Below are 17,984 nucleotides of genomic sequence, written 5' to 3'. Positions count from 1 at the left end.
TTTTCCTTTAACAGACTAGGGATGTTTTCCATTATTTCTTCATATGGTTCTCGATGCCTTGCTTACTTTCTTTCCCTTCTGGTATTCCCATGAAGTGGGTCTTGTTATGCTTCATGTTGTCCCAAAGGTTTCTTAAGCTCTCTTCATATTTCTTTGTATTCCTTTTCTTTTGCTGCCCTGCTTGGGTGTTCTTATCTACCATGTCTTCCAAATCGCTGATCTGATTATCTGCTTCAAAATTGATGATCTGCTTCATCTAACCTACTGTTTATTCCTTCTAGTGTATTATTTATTTCAGATATTGCAATCTGTATCTCTGATTGGTCCTTTTCTATTGTTTCTTTGTCTTTTTTCATGCTGTTTGTTTCTACTATAATCATTACTCTAAACTCTCTATCCAATAAATTGTTGTCTCTATTTCATCTAGTTGTTCTGGAGAGAGTTCTCTTGCTTTTTTCATTAGGATCCTGTTTATTTGTCTTTCCATTTTGGTGCTTCTTTGTTTTTGCTTTTATGTAATAGGTAGACTACACAGGACTGGGTCTCGCCTATGTCAGTCTCTTCCTTTGACTGGCCGTGGGCAACCTATTTGGAGCTAACAGCAATCCAAAGCTTGTGGCTCCCTCTGCTGGGCCAGTTTTTGTACAGAAAAAAACAGGCTGTGCACCAAGCCTGGCTTTTACCAGCCTGACAGGGGCCAGGAGAGTGTTTGCTAAAGTCAGAGCTTACAGAGATCTGCCTTTGTCTGAAGTCATTCTGTTAGGCTTTGTCTCTGAAATAGCCTCCGTTTATACTCTTCAGCAGCCAAGCTAAAACTCCAAAGGGTAGAGCAAGAGTGATTCCTGTAGGTGGGGCTGTTGCTTCCCCCCAGGCTGATGCCCCTTGGAGGGGAGTGCTTTGCCTGAGAAAGATGGCTTCTGAAGAATGGGGAATGACTCAGCACAGAATACAACATAGGGATACTATACTTCTCTCCCCAGAGCCACCAACCCCAGCCCTCTTTGTGTGTCCCTAGTGCACTCTGCCCTACCTCTTCTGGAGTCCAGGGTAAGTGGCTACAAACAACATTTTGTGTTTTGGTCCCTTAAGAGGCTCTCAGCATCTCTAACTATCTCTCTCTGGTGGAGAGGAAGCCTGCTGCTTTTCACAGCTGAATGTTATTTGGGTTCTGTTCCCAGTTCCGTCGCGACTGTTCAAGGCCAGACAGGTTCACAGTATTCGGGCAGATGGAAGAATATTCACAGAGCCGTGGGGATGCTTGAAATGACTTTATTCAAGGGTGGGCGAGCCACGCATGCTGCAAGCTGTGTGTCTCCCTGCATGTCTCTGTGTGGCACATGCCATGTCCCTTGCTCACCAGCATAGCACCCAGCAAGGGGCCTCTAGTCCCTCTTAATAAAATACTAGGACAAACAAAGCCAGCTTCAAGCCAGGAAATTATATAACATAACATAATTCTGTATATGGGAGCCCACCTCATGTAATGGGAACCATTTATTGGACCCAGTCTCAAGGCTATGAGAAAACTACTTACCAGACCCCTTCATGATTATGGGAACACTGCTTCCCTTTGTTACCCAGACACCTGGGTGAGGAAGCCAGACTTCTTCCACTTACTGTACAGGTGCACTAGGCTGGGGAGCCCAGCTTGAGATTCAAACTCCACACCTCCCAGGGGGAACCTAGTCACTGAAATATACCACTGGAACTTCAGCTGCCACCCATGGGTGGCCAGCCAGCCCTCTCCTGCCTCCACATGAGAAGTATACACTTTTGAAGTTCATATGGAGTATAGAGTATACACAGTATACACTGTGCTTATTAAGTACTTAAGACAGTTTTTCATGATAACTTTTTACCTACCCTGTTTCAAATTGTGTTTCCAGATAGCCGAGGGTGCTAAATTGTGAAATTTAAATCTGTAACCTTATGTTATTGTGGATTTTTTTTTCATGTAGAGGGTATTAAGAATGGAATATAGTGGACTCAAACTTCAGCAAAATTGTTAACCTAGAAAATTACATGGAAGGAATGTCATGCCTTTACCTATATACCAGGGTTTTTCAACAGCAGCAGTATAATATTTGGGGTTGGATACTTCTTTTTCTTCAGGATGCAATTTGGGGCACTGTAGTATTTTTAGCAGCATTCCTGGCCTCTGTCCACCAGATGTCAGTATTACCCTCCTCTTGTTGTGACAGCCAGAAACATCAAGGGGCAAAACCATCCCCAGTTCTGGACGTATAAGAGATACCATTTGTTAGAATTTCAGAATTACCATTTATTACAGAGTGCTTTGGTCCTAGAAATCCTGGCCTAAACCTTTATTTTTGGTCCACTACTCAATGTCCTCTCTCTTTTCCATGAAAGCATTCCAGAGTACTTATACAGGTGACTCTAGATCATGGTTGATTTTCTTCCACTTTCTTAGGTTTTAAGCATCCTTTCATCTGAGTTTTGAATGGTAAGAGTAAGGCCTGGACCAACTCTATTCCTCCCAAAACTCTCAAAATAGTAGTGTATATGAAACCACAGATATTTAATTGAAAATTTGCTAAAAGATAAACACATGAATTTTATGCTTCATAGACACAGGACTTCTGATCTGAAATTACTGGGGTAATCCCACAGAGTTGACACTTCTGTTCTTCAGTGAAGTTACAAATTATTTTACTTGTTCATATTTTAGGACCTCCAGGACATACTGGCTACCCAGGCCCGCAGGCGCCCTATCCTGGAACTCAGGCAGGTCATCCTGGCCCCTATGCTAACTACTCAGTCCCACCACATGGCTATTCAGGTGCTGGTCCAGTGGGCTTTCCGGTCCAACACCAGCCAGTGTACAATCAGCAAGGTGGACCTGCAGGGACACCGTGGATGCCAGCACCACCACCTCCATCAGACTGCCCACCAGGATTAGAATATTTAACTCAGGTAATCTCAAATGCATTAAATAGCCATAAAAAATAAAACTGTGCCCCAGTTTACTTATGGACAAACGACTAATTCACAAAGTCTGAAATGGTAAAGCAACATTTTTGGTTTTTTGCTAACAAAATTACTCCAGTTGTTCTAAGTCAGGTTTATTTAAAGCAAATTACAAATGTTTTAGGACATTTTGTTTTGTATGATGTGGAATATCCGTGGTAATAGCCAATCACACATTTATTGAGCATCATTTCCCAGACTTTGTTCCTATGAATTATACAAGTATTAACTCATTGGATCCTTTCAAAAACTCCTTGATATATAGGTGCTATAATTATCACCAATTTATAGGAGAAGAGACTGTGTTCCAGAGAAGTTACACAAAATGCTCAGCATCAAGATGCCGGGGGAGTGGGAATGGCTTTTTACTTGTGGAAACTTAAGTCTGTGTGCGGAGGCTCAAATCCCAACAACAAAGAAAGCTTAGTGTTGAGTTTCAGTAAGTGGCACCAAAAAAAGAATACTTTGTATGTAATATAACTCACTTTCCTCAATTTGCCCACATTGATAGTGAACAGATTCAATAGATATTTTTAATTAAAAATATGTTAACTTTGATTACACCTACAAGTAATGTAAACTGTCATTACATATAATATTGGTAAGTATTATTAATTAATTATATATTCTTTAAAATATAAAAACACTAATGTAAATTTAGTTGTCATAAAAAGTGATTTTTGATTTACATCTTAACTTTTTTTTTTTGCTATAATAGATAGATCAGGTACTGATTCATCAGCAAGTTGAGCTTCTAGAAGGTATGTATTGATTATATTTCTGTAAGAGAAGATGTTTATGCAAGTAAAAACATGTTAACAACCACAGACACAACACTTTCACTGATGTGGAATGATTAAGCCTGGTTATTCACAAATGTCTTTCATCCTGATAATGATGATTGTCAGCAGCTCATTTCTGGAAATTAGGAGTCAAGTAGTAAAATACTATTACTCTGGGCATCTGTCCTCATGATACAGGCCGTAATTTATGAGGAAACCAGCCAAAGCTTTCTTTTGCTCCCACTTTTCTCTAGAAAGCATACAGTGATTTATTTATCACTTTCCCTGGCTTCTGTCACTTAAGCACTTTTCTCCCCAATATGTGATAACCTTGAGGTTGGCACAGACCACATGCAATAGTACAATTACTTAGTACATTTCCAGAGTGCATAAATGTTTTTAATTTGGACGGCTGTGTTTTAGAAAATCACATTCCTGCTTGCAGTTTCTCTTGGGAGTTCAGATGAATCCTGTAAAACCTTTTTGCCACGGGCTGAGGATTATCACTTTGGATGTGGGAGATTGCTGACCAACAGGCCAAGAGGTCTGGCTTCCTTAGACAGTATTCCTGCTGACATGCATGGGCCTGAGTCCAGCAGGTGTCTCCCTGGGTCCTGTGTGCCTCATGCAGAAGATAACCTTAGGAGGTCGCTAGGTGTTTCAGAACTCCAGCCAGCGACATTTGTGAATGATGAATGGAGAAGAACCATTATTCTGGCTGGAGAAGAACCATTCTTCTACACATAGAGTTTAATGAAAACCCTGCTAGTTTTTAGAATAAGTCTATTAAACCCTTCTTCACCACTCTAAAGTTTCCTTCTACAGGCAGAAATTATAATATGAATTACACTAATTGGTAATAGATTAGGTTAGAATGTACAATTATTATTTATTGTATTTTAATTACAATGTACATTGTTAGATATTTATAATGTTCTCATTACTGTTAGCTTGTTTAAACTAAGTCTAAACTGGAAAGGAGCTCTTTGTTGTTAGATAATTTACATTCTAAATTTTTTTAATGTCTTATTCTAGGGAATTTATTTTAAGATTATAAATCTCCCCCAATACATTATACAGTACTCCATTTATAGTTTTAAATTTATATGTTTTTATATGTTTTTAAAAAATATTTGTGTTAATCATGAAATATAAAGTACCAAATTTAGTAGTTATTTATTCTTGAGTTTTTAAAGGGGATATCTTTAATTTTTTGTCTCATATTGAAAGTCTATATTTTAACATTATGTATAATAGAACAAGATGCATATTACTCAGCTTATTTTTGGAATATGAGACTATGACAGCCACATTTCCCAATTCAAAACTTAATAGACAATAAAGACATAGCCATAGAATGTATTTGTTTTATTTATTTTCATTTTTTTAAGTAACTAGAAGGAAATTTAGAGATTGTATTATATTAACCCATTGATTTCATTTTATAGATAAATAGGCTAAAGATTTATGAGATTAAGTTCCATGAGATAATAGGTCTTAAATGAAACACTGAGATAATAGGGCTTAAATGAGTCAGAGCAAAGGCTTAGGGGAGATCATGGTGCTAGAATTTGTTCAGGATGTCTCTATCTGAATGAAACAGATACTAGAGAGTAGGCCATCCACACAGATATTAGAGAGTTTTCATTTTCATACATTTCTTTTAATCACTTTTTATATGAGTGGCTTGTGACATCCTACAACCCAAGTTAATGAGGGCTCTGGACGAGTGGGAACGTGAGTTGCTCCTTCCTGGCTCTGAGTGAGGAGCAGTTTCCAATGTGTGGTTCAGTCTGGAAAGACTTTCATAAGATACCACCAGTGGGCACCAGTAGTGAGCATATCTCTTTTCCCAGGTGAAGAGATTAGCCTCCTCTAAGGTACAGAGATCACTTAGGATGACAGTGGCCGGGATATTTTGTGAGTTGTGGCCTTGGTTGCCAAGCACCTTTCCCGCCATCTAATACCACCTCCCACCTCTGAACAAGTACTGCTGCATTAAACAAGGACCCTCTGGGCCCAGTGTGATGTTCTAACCTACCTTCCACTTTCACGATCTCCCTTTTTTCATGTATGCGAGGGGAGTAAACACCTTTATTACCTTCCCTCATTCAGTGCAAAAAGATAAGCCATGAATGTCTTATGAAACAAAATCTCAAGACAATTTATTTAAAGTACTATGTTTACTTAATACAGCATAAACATGGTAATCATCCTCTATTCCCCTCCCTGATTGAATATCTGAAAACAGCACCATGCAAATGGACATGACACTGTACACACCTAGCACAGCTGTGACCATCTGCAGCACGGCCCATTGCTCAGCAGCAAAGTCGCCTTTTCTGACACGAGTCTGTGGAATTAGGAAGATAAGGATTTTCTTTTTCATGTCTCACAGAGAAACTCTCAATTTTATACACCTTCACACCCTCTCCTGCTTCCCTTCCTTTGCTTTTTTCCTCTGTCTAGGTCACCTCTGTCTAAACTTTCCATTTGGTTCTCCTTATGTGACATGCAGTGTCACCTAAAAATGGTATAACTAGGTATTATACTATGTATTCCTATGTATACTAGGTATTACACTATGGTGTCTTAGGATAGATTCAGTATTCTTTTAATGTAATGGTCATAGTGATTCCCTTTTACGGTTTTAGTCTTAACAGGTTTTGAAACAAATAATAAATATGAAATTAAGAACAGCCTTGGACAGAGGATTTACTTTGCTGTGGAAGATACTGATTGCTGTACTCGAAATTGCTGTGGGCCTAATAGGCCTTTTACTATGAGAATTCTTGATCTTATGGGCCGAGAAGTCATAACTCTGGAGAGACCGCTAAGATGTACCAGCTGTTGTTGCCCGTGCTGCCTTCAGGAGGTCTGTGAGCCGTTACCTGAGTAATTTGTAAAGCAGCTCAACAAGAATTTTCACACTGTCATTGAACCTATATAATCAAATGAGATTTTCTAAAAATTGGTCCAGGAGCTGTTGTTTTATGCATGAGAGTATTTTGGACAGGAAGGATGGCAGGTGAAAAACAGTGACCAGTTAGCCCCCATGTCCCTGAGAAGTTTGTCTTGTGGGATTGAGCATCTGCTCAGAGACCAGACTTCCTAATGTTTGAGGAGAGCTGAGAAGATGAGGCACCTTGGTCAAGTCCCTTACTGGGAGTGACCCCATAGAGGCCTGGCCAAAGCCAGAGGAGGGAAACACAGACAGTATCCTAGAATACAGTTCCAGGAGCAAGTGTGCAGAAGAATGAGGACAAGAACATATAGTCATCTCACAATTTTGGCCAACATATTATGAAACATACCTAGGAGAGACCGCCTCTAAGAAATCTCAAGTCCTGTGTTTTTAAGATAACCATTTTTAAAAACTAATGTATTTGAGCCTCTGTCACAGAGGTATGGGTACCTTCAGGTCTGGGAAGACCAGATGTCTGTTTCATATTACTTGTCATCCCACTGATTTACAATGTGGATTCAGGGGGAGACACCAGGGCACAGAGAGTTTCTAGGCAAAGTTGGCCTTTGCCTACATCCCCCTGGCCTGAGACCAGCCCTTGCCTGGCTAGTCATTCCAGACAAGTAGCTCTGAGTCCGTGACACAGACAGGGGCACAAGTACATAGACATTTGAAGTTTCATACTGCATTTACTTTAAACAGTTAACTGAAGCTATTCCTACTGAATTCTTTTGTTCTTTATGTCATTTGGGTTAGTACTTGTCCATAGGAGTGTCTGAGGAAAACCAGAGTTTGAGGAAATATGCTCTGAATGTAAAGAGCACATTAGACTATTGATCTTAGAAAACAGTCTAGGAAGGCATCGTTTACAAAAGACTGTACTGTACTGTCCCCTCTAGGTCACCTGGCTAATAGTAGAGCCAAGATCCTCCCCATTTTCCTTACAGAAGCATTGCCACTCATACTGGAAAATTGAACCAGGGATCAGAGGTCTATTCACATGCCTGAACCATTATTTTTAGAGGAGTTTGAGAAAAGAGCTCCTTCACAACTTAGACATGTTTCATAAGTATGGAAACTTAAAAATGTACATCATCAGAGCAGTACTTTAGAGTAGAGTCTGTGTGTTCTGCCCGTCTGCATTTGTGTCTCACCTCTTCCATTTGTAGCAGGGGGATGTGATGCAAGTTAATGGACTCTCTGTTATTCCGACACCTCCTCTCTAAATAGGAATAATTATACCAGCCTGCCTAAATGTGTCATAAATCAAGTGGTGTTTAGCACACTGTCTGACACTTGGAAAGTATTAAATATATGAGAGTCATTATTTGACATTGTTATTATTACAATTTATATATGTTCTTTTGCTTTTGCAGATAGAAATCTGTTCTCCTCCTGGTGTACCAGTGGGTTATGTGTCTCAGAATTGGCACCCATGCCTGCCAATGTTTACAGTCCAAAATGAGAGGAGAGAGGATATACTAAAGATTAGTGGTCCATGTGTTGTGTGTAGCTGTTGCGCAGATATTGATTTTGAGGTAAGAGATATGATAATGCTTACAGGGTTTGCTTTCCTAATATAATAATAATATAAATTGGGTGTTACAAATACGTTTATTAAGTATGTATATCCTAATATCAAGTGGGAGACAGTACACTCATATATTTAACTTTGATCAGAAAGGTAGTTATTAATCTTATCGAGCTTCGGTGTGGATTGTGATCATTGAAAAAAGTGAAGCAGAGCCCTATAGTCAATAAATATAAGTGAAACAACTAGCATTTAAATGTGGTGATTTCTGTGTGGAAGTGCTATATATTATTCATTTTAAATACAACATTTACCTTGTCATCAATGTCTGACTGCCAAAGCCTATGAATCGATCTTTAGTCTTAAACACAGGCTGTTGGTGGCCTCAGCCCTCTTCAGAAGGTCGGACATCTTTGAGTTCCTACAGGAAGCCCAATGAGGCAAAGAGAGTTTTCAGGAAGGTAGTGCAAACTGTGCCACCTAGTTATGCTTCTCTGTGGTCTCTGCTTTATCTTTGTATTAAATTGATTGTTAGAAACCAAAATATTTCTGTGTACTTACTACATGGATCAATTTTATTACAGCAGTTTTCAAACAGATGGCCTAGCCTTACAGTTCACATTATTTAGTTGCAAATATTAAAAGTCAAGAGATTTTGTAACTTAATCTTGATTTTCACGTTCTACTGGAAAAGCTGAAAATGTGGTAAATGGGGCCCACATTTCTATAAAAGGAGCAGAAGCCAGGCTAAACCTGAATAGTGCTGCCCTGTTATAATAAATATGTGGGAACTCTGCCAAGTCTCCTGTGGCTTCCTGAGGTTTTCCACTATCCAGCTGCATTCTTTTATAGTATTCATCTGGTAATATGATATCAAATCACTGTTAGACCATGTTTATATAAAAATAAATCCTTCTCCACAATGATCTCAGAGTCTCATGAGGGAGACAAGCAATTCTAAGAAAACACACATGATGTAATAGACTTGATAAGATTCTCCAAAAGGGATATATTGGGTTGGCCAAAAAGTCCATTTTGTTTTTTCCATCAAGTATGAGGTTGGTCCACAAAAAGTCTAGCCATCATTAATATAACAAGAACCGTTTGTGCGACATTGATGTAACCTGGCAGCCAAGGAGAGTGGACTGGAATGCACATGCATGAACAATGGTAACTTCACTGTACTAGTCAGTGAGGGCAGTAGATAACTGTTGAATGAGCATGTGTACTCATGCTGTGTGGCCATCACATTCAATATGACTGAGTAAAGAACAAATCTGCATCAGATTTTGCATTAAGCTTGAACATTCCTCTATGGAAACTATTTTGGATGATTCAGAAGGCTTTCAGGACTGTGCAGTAAGTCCAGCACAAATAAAAGTGTGGCACAAATGCTTCAAAGATTGTCAAGAATCTGTTGAAAGTGATCCATGTTCTGGTAGGCCTACAACAAAGAGAACACCTGAGAATGTTGAACATGTACAGGCTGCATCAACAAAGGTCAGTGGCTGACAATGTAAGAACTGAAAACTGATCTGGGGATTCCAAAAACTACTATGTCTGAGATTTTGATGCAGGATCTTGTCTTTGAAATGTGCCATGGCAAAATTTGTTCCTGGGCTTCTGCTACCAGAACAGAAGGAACCTTGTGCTGCAGTTGCTAATGACTTGATTCAAGCTGCTACCAATTAACCAGATTTCCTCAAGAAGGTCATAACCAGAGATGAATAGTGGCTCCAGGGCTGTGATCTGGAAATGAAAGCTTAGTCATCCCAAAGGAAGTCGCCTGGTTCTCCATGCCTAAAAAAGGCACAGCAAAGTTGCAGCAAGATCAAGACCATGTTAACTGTGTTTTTTGATTGGAAGGTATTGTACATCACAAGTGGCCCTTTCAGGCCAATCAGTAAATAAGTAATACTACCTCAATGTTTTTTATTGGTTGGGAGATGCAGTATGATGAAAATGGCCATAGCTATGGGCAACTGGTGATTGACAGCTTCATTACAACAACATGCCCCCTCATGCATCATGTCTCTTGCAGTTTTTTGGTGAAACATCAAGTTACCCGGGTGACTGAGCTCTCATACAGCCCAGATTTGGCACCCTGTGACTTCTGGCTTTTCCCAAAACTAAAATCACCTTTGAAAGGGAAGAGATTTCAGACTGCCGATGAGAATCAAGAAAATACGAGGGAGTAGCTGATGGTGATTCCAACAAAGGATTTTGCAGAATGTTTTGAACAGTGGATGAAACGCTGGGAGAACTATATGAGGTCCCAAGGTGCCTACTTTGAAAGGAACTGAGGTGTCATTGTCCTATGTACAATGTTTCTTGTGTCTTGCATCTCCTTCAATAAAGGTCTCTATTTTTAGTATTATATTGCTGAATACTTTCTGGACAGACACCTTTTCATTTTTTTTTCATTTTCACCAATAACTTTATTGATTTGGATATTTTGAGTACTTTGGCTGTCTCCTACCTTTGGCTTCTAGTGGGTAGAGGCCAGAGGTGCTGCTCAATATCTTCTGATATGGGGCATAAGACAGTCCCATAGCAAAGCATTTTTTGGCTAAAATGTCAGTAGTACCAAGAAACGTTGTAAACCACTTTTGGCACATTCTATCAGTCACAGCACCTTTTCCATACACGGCACAAATCCTTTTTTGTTTTCAGTTGCATTTTTACCTTTCTTGAAAGCATAATACACTGAAAATGTATTTTCTTCCATCTTCAGTATTAAAATGGCTACACAAAAATTCACCAATTTTGATATTTTTTAATGCATGCTGATATGACAGCTGTCACAATACAATCTAACAACATTGTTTCAAATGAAGTTAAAGAAAACTAAGAACTACTAGAGGCATTGTATGGTAAAAACCAAACAAACTTCTTGGCCAATCCAATAGGTTATAGGGTGGTATTTATACTACATGTGTAAAGACTTTATAGATTTGTGTATAATAACAGTTCTCTATGTAGGGGTTGTTATTCCTATCAAAGATCCAGATGAGTAAAAAGGTAATTGCTCTTTCAGGGAGTATTCAGAGAAGTTTGGTTAACATACATTTTATTTGTGGAAAGTACTGGTGAACCAAATCATATTGTATTTAATGCTAACAAATTTAGAAATAGAGTATCTAGTATAGGTAATAAATTAACTTTACTTTTGTGTATCTCGAATGGTGCCAATAAGCACCATCTTTGAGGGAATTGAGAAATCCGTCCCCTGAAACGTTTTCTGAAAGCTATCCGACAGGAAGTTGAAATGCAGAAATTGTCAACATGAGGAAATATAGTAGAACATGAATTCCATTTGAGTATCAGTGGGCTTGGGAATTTGGTATATGTAAAACACAACAAGAGCAGAAGTCATTCTATAGCAAGGATTATTCAAGAGACATTTAATTGTACTAACTGGAACTGATTCATGGATTTGATGTCAGTTGAGGATTAAAGAAAATTGGGGGATTATTCTGTTGTCTGAGGTTTAAGAAGCTGAATGAATAATAATGTTAAGACTCTTGGAGCAGAACATGTTGATATGAATTGAGTTCTAAAGGATTTTAGGTATGTAGAAGGAAAAGTTGAGTGGTTTTCTGCATACTGATGGTGGTTGAATCCATGAGTACATAGTGCTCTAGGAATTAATCCATTAAAAACAAATTTCATATAATAGAAAAATCTGCAATCTATCCTATAAGAAATAATTAAATAAACATTGGGCAAAACAAGAAGCATAATGGGAGGAATAAGATTAATATTAAAGGAAAGGAGGATTTGAAAACAAGCCAAATAGTACAAGGAAGAGTCATTCAACCTCTTTGGAAAAGAGTGCTGCAGTTAGTTACAGATGAAGATAAAGTCGCTGAAATGGATAATCCATATTAGGAAAATAAATAAGGAAAATATATATTTGAAAGGATTACAAAAATTGAAGAGATGAGGAAACTAGAATAAACCACTCTTGCATATACCAAAAAAGAATACAGAAAAAGAGAGGGTGGAGAATTTGTTGAATATTCAAATGGATAAATTGCTAAGAATCTTTAAAGTAGCTTTATCAATTATTTTTAAATAATTAAAATTTAATTGATAGTAATATAGTACCAGTTTATTTTTTCAGAAGTTGAAATTGTTTTGTTTTCATTACTTTGTTTTTAAAATATTAACTAGAGTTTAGCTAAAAAATATTTAGTTTTGTTGACTTTTCAGCTATAGATAATTTTTCACATTTCTGAACCTATCTATAAAAAATTATATGGTCTACTTCATACATCAATTTTGGTGAACTTTTAGATTTCTTGCCAAAGGAATCAAAAAGGGTAAATGTTAAATCTGGTGATAGGATTATGGTGGCTGACAAGTTATCTTTTGTATATTTCATTGCAAAATATTTCAAAAATTAATACCAAATTTAAAAAATTAAAATATAAGGTTTTATTGCTAGCTACAAGTGCTTGGATGACAGCTATTAGCAGATAAAACACTGATGAGTAAAAAGAGAGAATTTGTACCAGTCTGTTTTCCCACAATAGTGTTACATGACATAAGACCTCTAGAGCTCAGTAGCTCAGACAACAGGCATTTGCTGTCATGCTCATGGGTCAGCTCTTTCTCAGTGGATATTCATAGGCTGAGCTAGGTGGCTCTGATTTAGGCTAGAAGTTGGCCCCAGCCCTGCTCCAGGTATGCTCATTCTAAAGCTGCAGCAAGAACAACTACCTAGATCATGGTTTCCTAATGGCTGATCATTGGAGAGCAAGAGCCAGGCCAGACCACTTAGCCATGTTTAAAGTCTCTGCTCGTTGTCATGTATACTAACCTTCCACTGGTCAAACAAGTCACATGGACCACCCTAATTATCGATGTCCGGGGAGGCATACTGGGCCTACAGTGGGAGGGGTGAATGAATATTGATGAACAGTAATCCACACTATCACAGTTTTCAGGTGAAAAGTTTATTTCAGGTTTGTTAATAACTTAACCACCCACAAAGGGCTGAAAGGAGTAAACAGTGTTTAATTTCCCCACATTTGCGTAGCAGCTCCCAGCCTGAGCTAGGGCTTCACAGGGTGTTGCTGGCACATGTGCTACCTTGTGTACACTTTAAAAAGATGCTTCTCTTCCTGGCGTTGACACAACTCTATGTGTACATGCCATGGTGAGTGTGGCTACCTACAGCCCCACATGCCCACTAGGTGAGGTGCATTTGTCCAGCTACGATCTTTTCAGCTCCTTATGATGGTCCTGGAGTTTCCTCAGGCAGAATTGTGATATTAGAAAACTTTTACTTTAGCAGTTTTTTGTATACACCCTTCTCTTTTGTTCCCCACCCTCCTGTCATCCAGCCATAGCCCAACCTTGGACCATGGGCATCCCATCAAGTTACTTACTAGAAACTTGCCTTCACTCAAAACTGCCAGTCCTCTTTCCCAGGCCCTTAGCATTCCTGGTTGCCTACTGCCAGTGAGTGTTAATGCCTGTCCCATCAGCCTATGTAAACTCTCTGTGCTTGTCTTAAAACACATGTGTCACATGGGGTTTAGTTTGCTACCCTTCTGATGGCTTGTAGAAACTTCATCAAAGAAACATTTTGTGTTTGTGTCTTTTCATGCTTAAATTTTGTTTTAGGTCAGTTCAAATGTATTACTGTCTTAATGTACCATAGAAGATGGTAAATATTTCAGTAAAACTACTTTCGTATAAGTTTTCTCTAGCAAAGAAACAATTTCTATGTATCTATAAACAAATACAGGAATTTATATGCATCTAATGCTAGATATAATGTTCATAGTTATATATTGCACATAAGTTTAATAGTGTATTTCATTTCATTCCAACTTTGAAAGCAGATTTATTACTTTCTATTATTCTTTAATACTGTTGTTTTTTCAATGTAGATTAAATCTCTTGATGAAAAAAATGTAGTTGGCAAGATTTCCAAGCAGTGGACTGGTTTTGTGAGAGAGGCATTTACAGATGCTGATAACTTTGGGATCCAGTTCCCCTTAGACCTTGATGTGAAAATGAAAGCTGTCATGATTGGCGCCTGTTTCCTCATTGTAAGTCTGTTCTTGCTAATCTTGGGTATTTCCCTAGTATCATTCTGTAAAGATTTAGTAAATTATATATTTTTTAATGATCTGCTTAAATTTATAGGCTTTATTCAAAGGGTCCCATTTAATCCTAGCCCTGAAATTTCACTTTCCCCTGATAGTCTGGATTCACAGGTGACCAGTTTCTTGGGAAATTCTATTCAGTTTCATGTGGCAGTAAAAGGACCTTGTGTGTTACAGAGAGGCCCTGGTCTTTGGGGCTTCTATTTAAAAATTGAAACAGGTGCTTTGGGTAAGACTTCAAACATGAGCTCACATGGAGCACAACTCAGTGAAACAGGGAGATTTCATCCTGATTCATTCTTCAGTTAAACCTTCTACTGCAGGAGGGTGAACTGCAGTAAGAGTATGCATCCAATCAAGCCACCAGATGGAACTGGCAGTTGAAAGGAAACACGTAGGGTAGACAATGATCCTGAACTTGTCTTCCATTAAATCACTCAGGGAGAGTTAAAAAACCCCAAGTACTAAATCATACCCTCATTCAACTAACTCAGAAGTTTGTGAAGCTCCCCAGGTGATTCAATATGCAGCCAAAGTCAAGGACTCCTGGGAGAGAGCAACAGTTCTCAGCCTTAAATTGCACAGTAGAAACAGCTTGGGAAGCTTTTCAAACCTCCTGTGTCAAGACTGCACCCAGATATTGAATCAAAATCTCTGGAGATGGGACCAAGCTTGCAAACTGTTTAGATCACCCCCATGTTTTTCCAGTGTGCAAACAAGGTTTGGAACCACAAATGAATAACTTAAATATTTATTTGGGAATGCCCTGAGAACAAAACTAAAAGGTGAGAGATATTTCCAGCAAACAGACCCAATTCTTTTATCAAATTAATGTCAAGAAAATAAAAATATAATAAAATGAGATACTTAAAAGATATCAACTTAATGCAATGTGTAAATTCGGTATACGGAATTGAACAAACCAATTAAAAAGACATTTATAGGCATTCACAGAAATTTCAATATTGACTGGCTCTTTGATGATTGACTTACTGTTTTTTTTAATAGTAGGACATTTATAACTCTAATGTTATATTGGGTTTTTTAAGTATATTTTATTGATTACGCTATTACAGTTGTTCCATTTTTTCTCCCTTTTATTCCCCTCCACCCTGCACCTGCCTCACTCCAGTATTGCCACTGCCCCTTAGTTCATTCCCATGGGTTGTACATGTAAGTTCTTTGGCTTCCCCATTTCATATGCTATTCTTAACCTTCCCCTGCCTATTTTGTGCCTACCAATTATGCTTCTTATTCCCTGTACCTTTTCCCCCATTCTCCTCCACCCCCTTCCCACTGATAACCCTCCATGTGAGCCTCTATTTCTGTGATTCTCTTCCAGTTCTAGTTGCTTGCTTAGTCTTTGTTTTTGTTTTTAGGTTCAGTTGTTGATAGTTGAGTTTTTTTGTCATTTTACTGTTCATATTTTTTATCTTTCTCTTAGATAAGTCCTTTTAACATTTCATATAATAAGAGCTTGGTGAGGATGAACTCCTTTAACTTGACCTTATCTGGGAAACACTTTATCTGCCCTTCCATTCTAAATGGATTCTATCTAGCTTTGCTGGATAGAGCAATCTGGGATTAGAGCCTTGCATTTCATTACTTGGAATACTTCTTTCCAGCCCCTTCTTGCCTGTAAGGTTTCTTTTGAGAAATCAGTTTATATTCTTATGGTAACTCCTTTGTAGGTAACTCTCTCCTTATCTTTAATCTTGGGTAATTTAATTATGTTGTGTCTCAGAGTGTTTCTTCTTGGATCCAACTTCTGTGGAACTCTTTGAGCATCCTGGACTTGCATGTCTAGTTCTTTCACTAGATTGGGGAAGTTTTCCTTCATTATTTGTTCATGTAAGTTTTCAGTTTTTACTCATCCTCTCCTTCTGGCACCCCTGTGATTTAGATGTTGGAATGTTTAAAGTTATCCCAGAGGTTCCTCAGCATCTCCTCATTTTTTTTTAATTCGTTTCTTCATACTGTTCTGGTTGGATTTTTTTCTTTCTTTTATTCAAAAATCATTGAGTTGAGTCCCACTTTCCTTCCCTTCACTGTTATATTTTCCCTATATATATTTTTATTTCACTTTGCATAGCCTTCACTTTTCCTCTATTTTGTGACCATACTCAGTCATTTCTGTGAGCATCCTGAGTACCAGTGTTTTCAACTCTGCATCTGATAGGTTGGCTATCTCCTCATTGCTTAGTCCTGTTCCTGGAGTTTTGATGTGTTCTTTCATTTGGGTCATATTTCTTTGTTTTAGTGCACCTGTCATGTTGTAAGGGGTGGACCCTTAGGTATGTGCCAGGGCCATGCAACCCACTTTGCTATATTGTGGCACTGTATGTGGAGGAGGGTTCCGAAAGGGAACAATGCCACCTACTCAGCTCCCACCCTGCTTTTAGTCACTTTCCCCACTTCCCCCAAGCAAATTGGACCCTTCTGGTGCTGATTCCATGGTGGGTGTGCCTGTGTACATTCTAGGATCCTGTGGCTTCTCCAGTGTACTCTCCTGTGAGACTGGGAGTTTCTCCTACCACTGCAACTCCCACAGGTTTTTACAGCCAGAGGTTTTGAAGCTCTCTTTCCTGGAGCTGGAACCCTGGGTTGCATGGTTTGTCTCATTCCCCAGTTGTTCCTCCAGGCTTATCTGCATGAATGTGGGATACCCTGGTCCACTGGCTGCCACCTCACCTACCCTCGTCTGCCAGCCACCACTTTGTTGTGTGTTCTCTCTTCCCCAGCTACCTGTCTCCACCCTTACCATTAATCTAACTGTTTCTTCTTTAACTCTTTGGTTGTTAAGCTTGATTTTCTGGCAGTTCTGGTTGTTTTTATATTTTTTAATTGGTTGTTATTCTACTTTTGGTTGTGCAAGGGAGCAAAGTATATCTACCTACACCTCCATCTTTGACTTACTGCTTCTTAAGGTAAAATGATTAAAATGGTTATATAAAAATAAAACAGTAACTCCCTATTTTTAGGGTCACATACTGAAGTATTTCAATATAAAATGATATATCACAAATTTGCATTTAAATAATGGGGGTGAGGCCTGGGAATCTAGAAAACAGAGTAATGAACTAAGATTAGTTATATTAATGATTATTGAATCTGGGTGAGTAGTTATTGGGACTTTGTTATGCTATTCTATCTAATTTGGGATAGGCTCAATATTTTCTATATAAATTTTTAAAGAAAATCATAGTTCTGCTTAAAAATGGTGTTTTCAATAACCATTTATGTCACATGAAAAGAAAATTTAACCTTACCCTTAGGGAAGTGTTTAGCTAAAGATATGGTGCATACAGGGAAGATAAGGCAGTCTGAGATGTTTGGATAGATGGGACATGGGATTGGAGGCAGTGATGGGATTATTAGTAAACAGCTATGGAGTAGACTGGGCTTCTACTAAAGAACTTTGAAGGACTGGGCAATGAAAATGATTTAGTTTACTGGTTATTTTTAAACTAAGTATAAGTAAAATAGTTATACATCCAAATTTTAGAAAGATAAATCCTGATGACTAAGATGGACTGAAGAGAAATGTAGTTACAATAGTGCAATTGCACAAGATTTGAAATAAGGATAAAATTATT

General features: G+C 38.3%; 1 protein-coding gene across 7 annotated transcripts in view; it reads left to right on the top strand.

Annotated features, from left to right (window-relative positions):
- The window catches only part of PLSCR1 (phospholipid scramblase 1), a 36,705-nt gene that overhangs the window by 17,178 nt on the left and 1,543 nt on the right, over positions 1 to 17,984 (top strand). For 6 of the 7 annotated variants that reach the window (XM_045851541.1, XM_045851536.1, XM_045851540.1 and 3 more), the window contains 5 exons: positions 2,690 to 2,934; positions 3,707 to 3,749; positions 6,425 to 6,645; positions 8,112 to 8,273; positions 14,170 to 14,331. In XM_045851541.1, coding sequence (XP_045707497.1) covers positions 2,690 to 2,934; positions 3,707 to 3,749; positions 6,425 to 6,645; positions 8,112 to 8,273; positions 14,170 to 14,331 — 833 coding nt within the window. The remainder of the gene's footprint in view (positions 1 to 2,689; positions 2,935 to 3,706; positions 3,750 to 6,424; positions 6,646 to 8,111; positions 8,274 to 14,169; positions 14,332 to 17,984) is intronic. The other variant, XM_045851542.1, reaches the window with a different exon arrangement.

Source organism: Phyllostomus hastatus, unplaced genomic scaffold, assembly GCF_019186645.2.
Source record: "Phyllostomus hastatus isolate PE091 unplaced genomic scaffold, TTU_PhHast_1.1 phas_contig_86, whole genome shotgun sequence".
Taxonomy (NCBI): Eukaryota; Metazoa; Chordata; class Mammalia; order Chiroptera; family Phyllostomidae; genus Phyllostomus; species Phyllostomus hastatus.
This window is presented reverse-complemented; position numbering and strand designations above follow the sequence as displayed.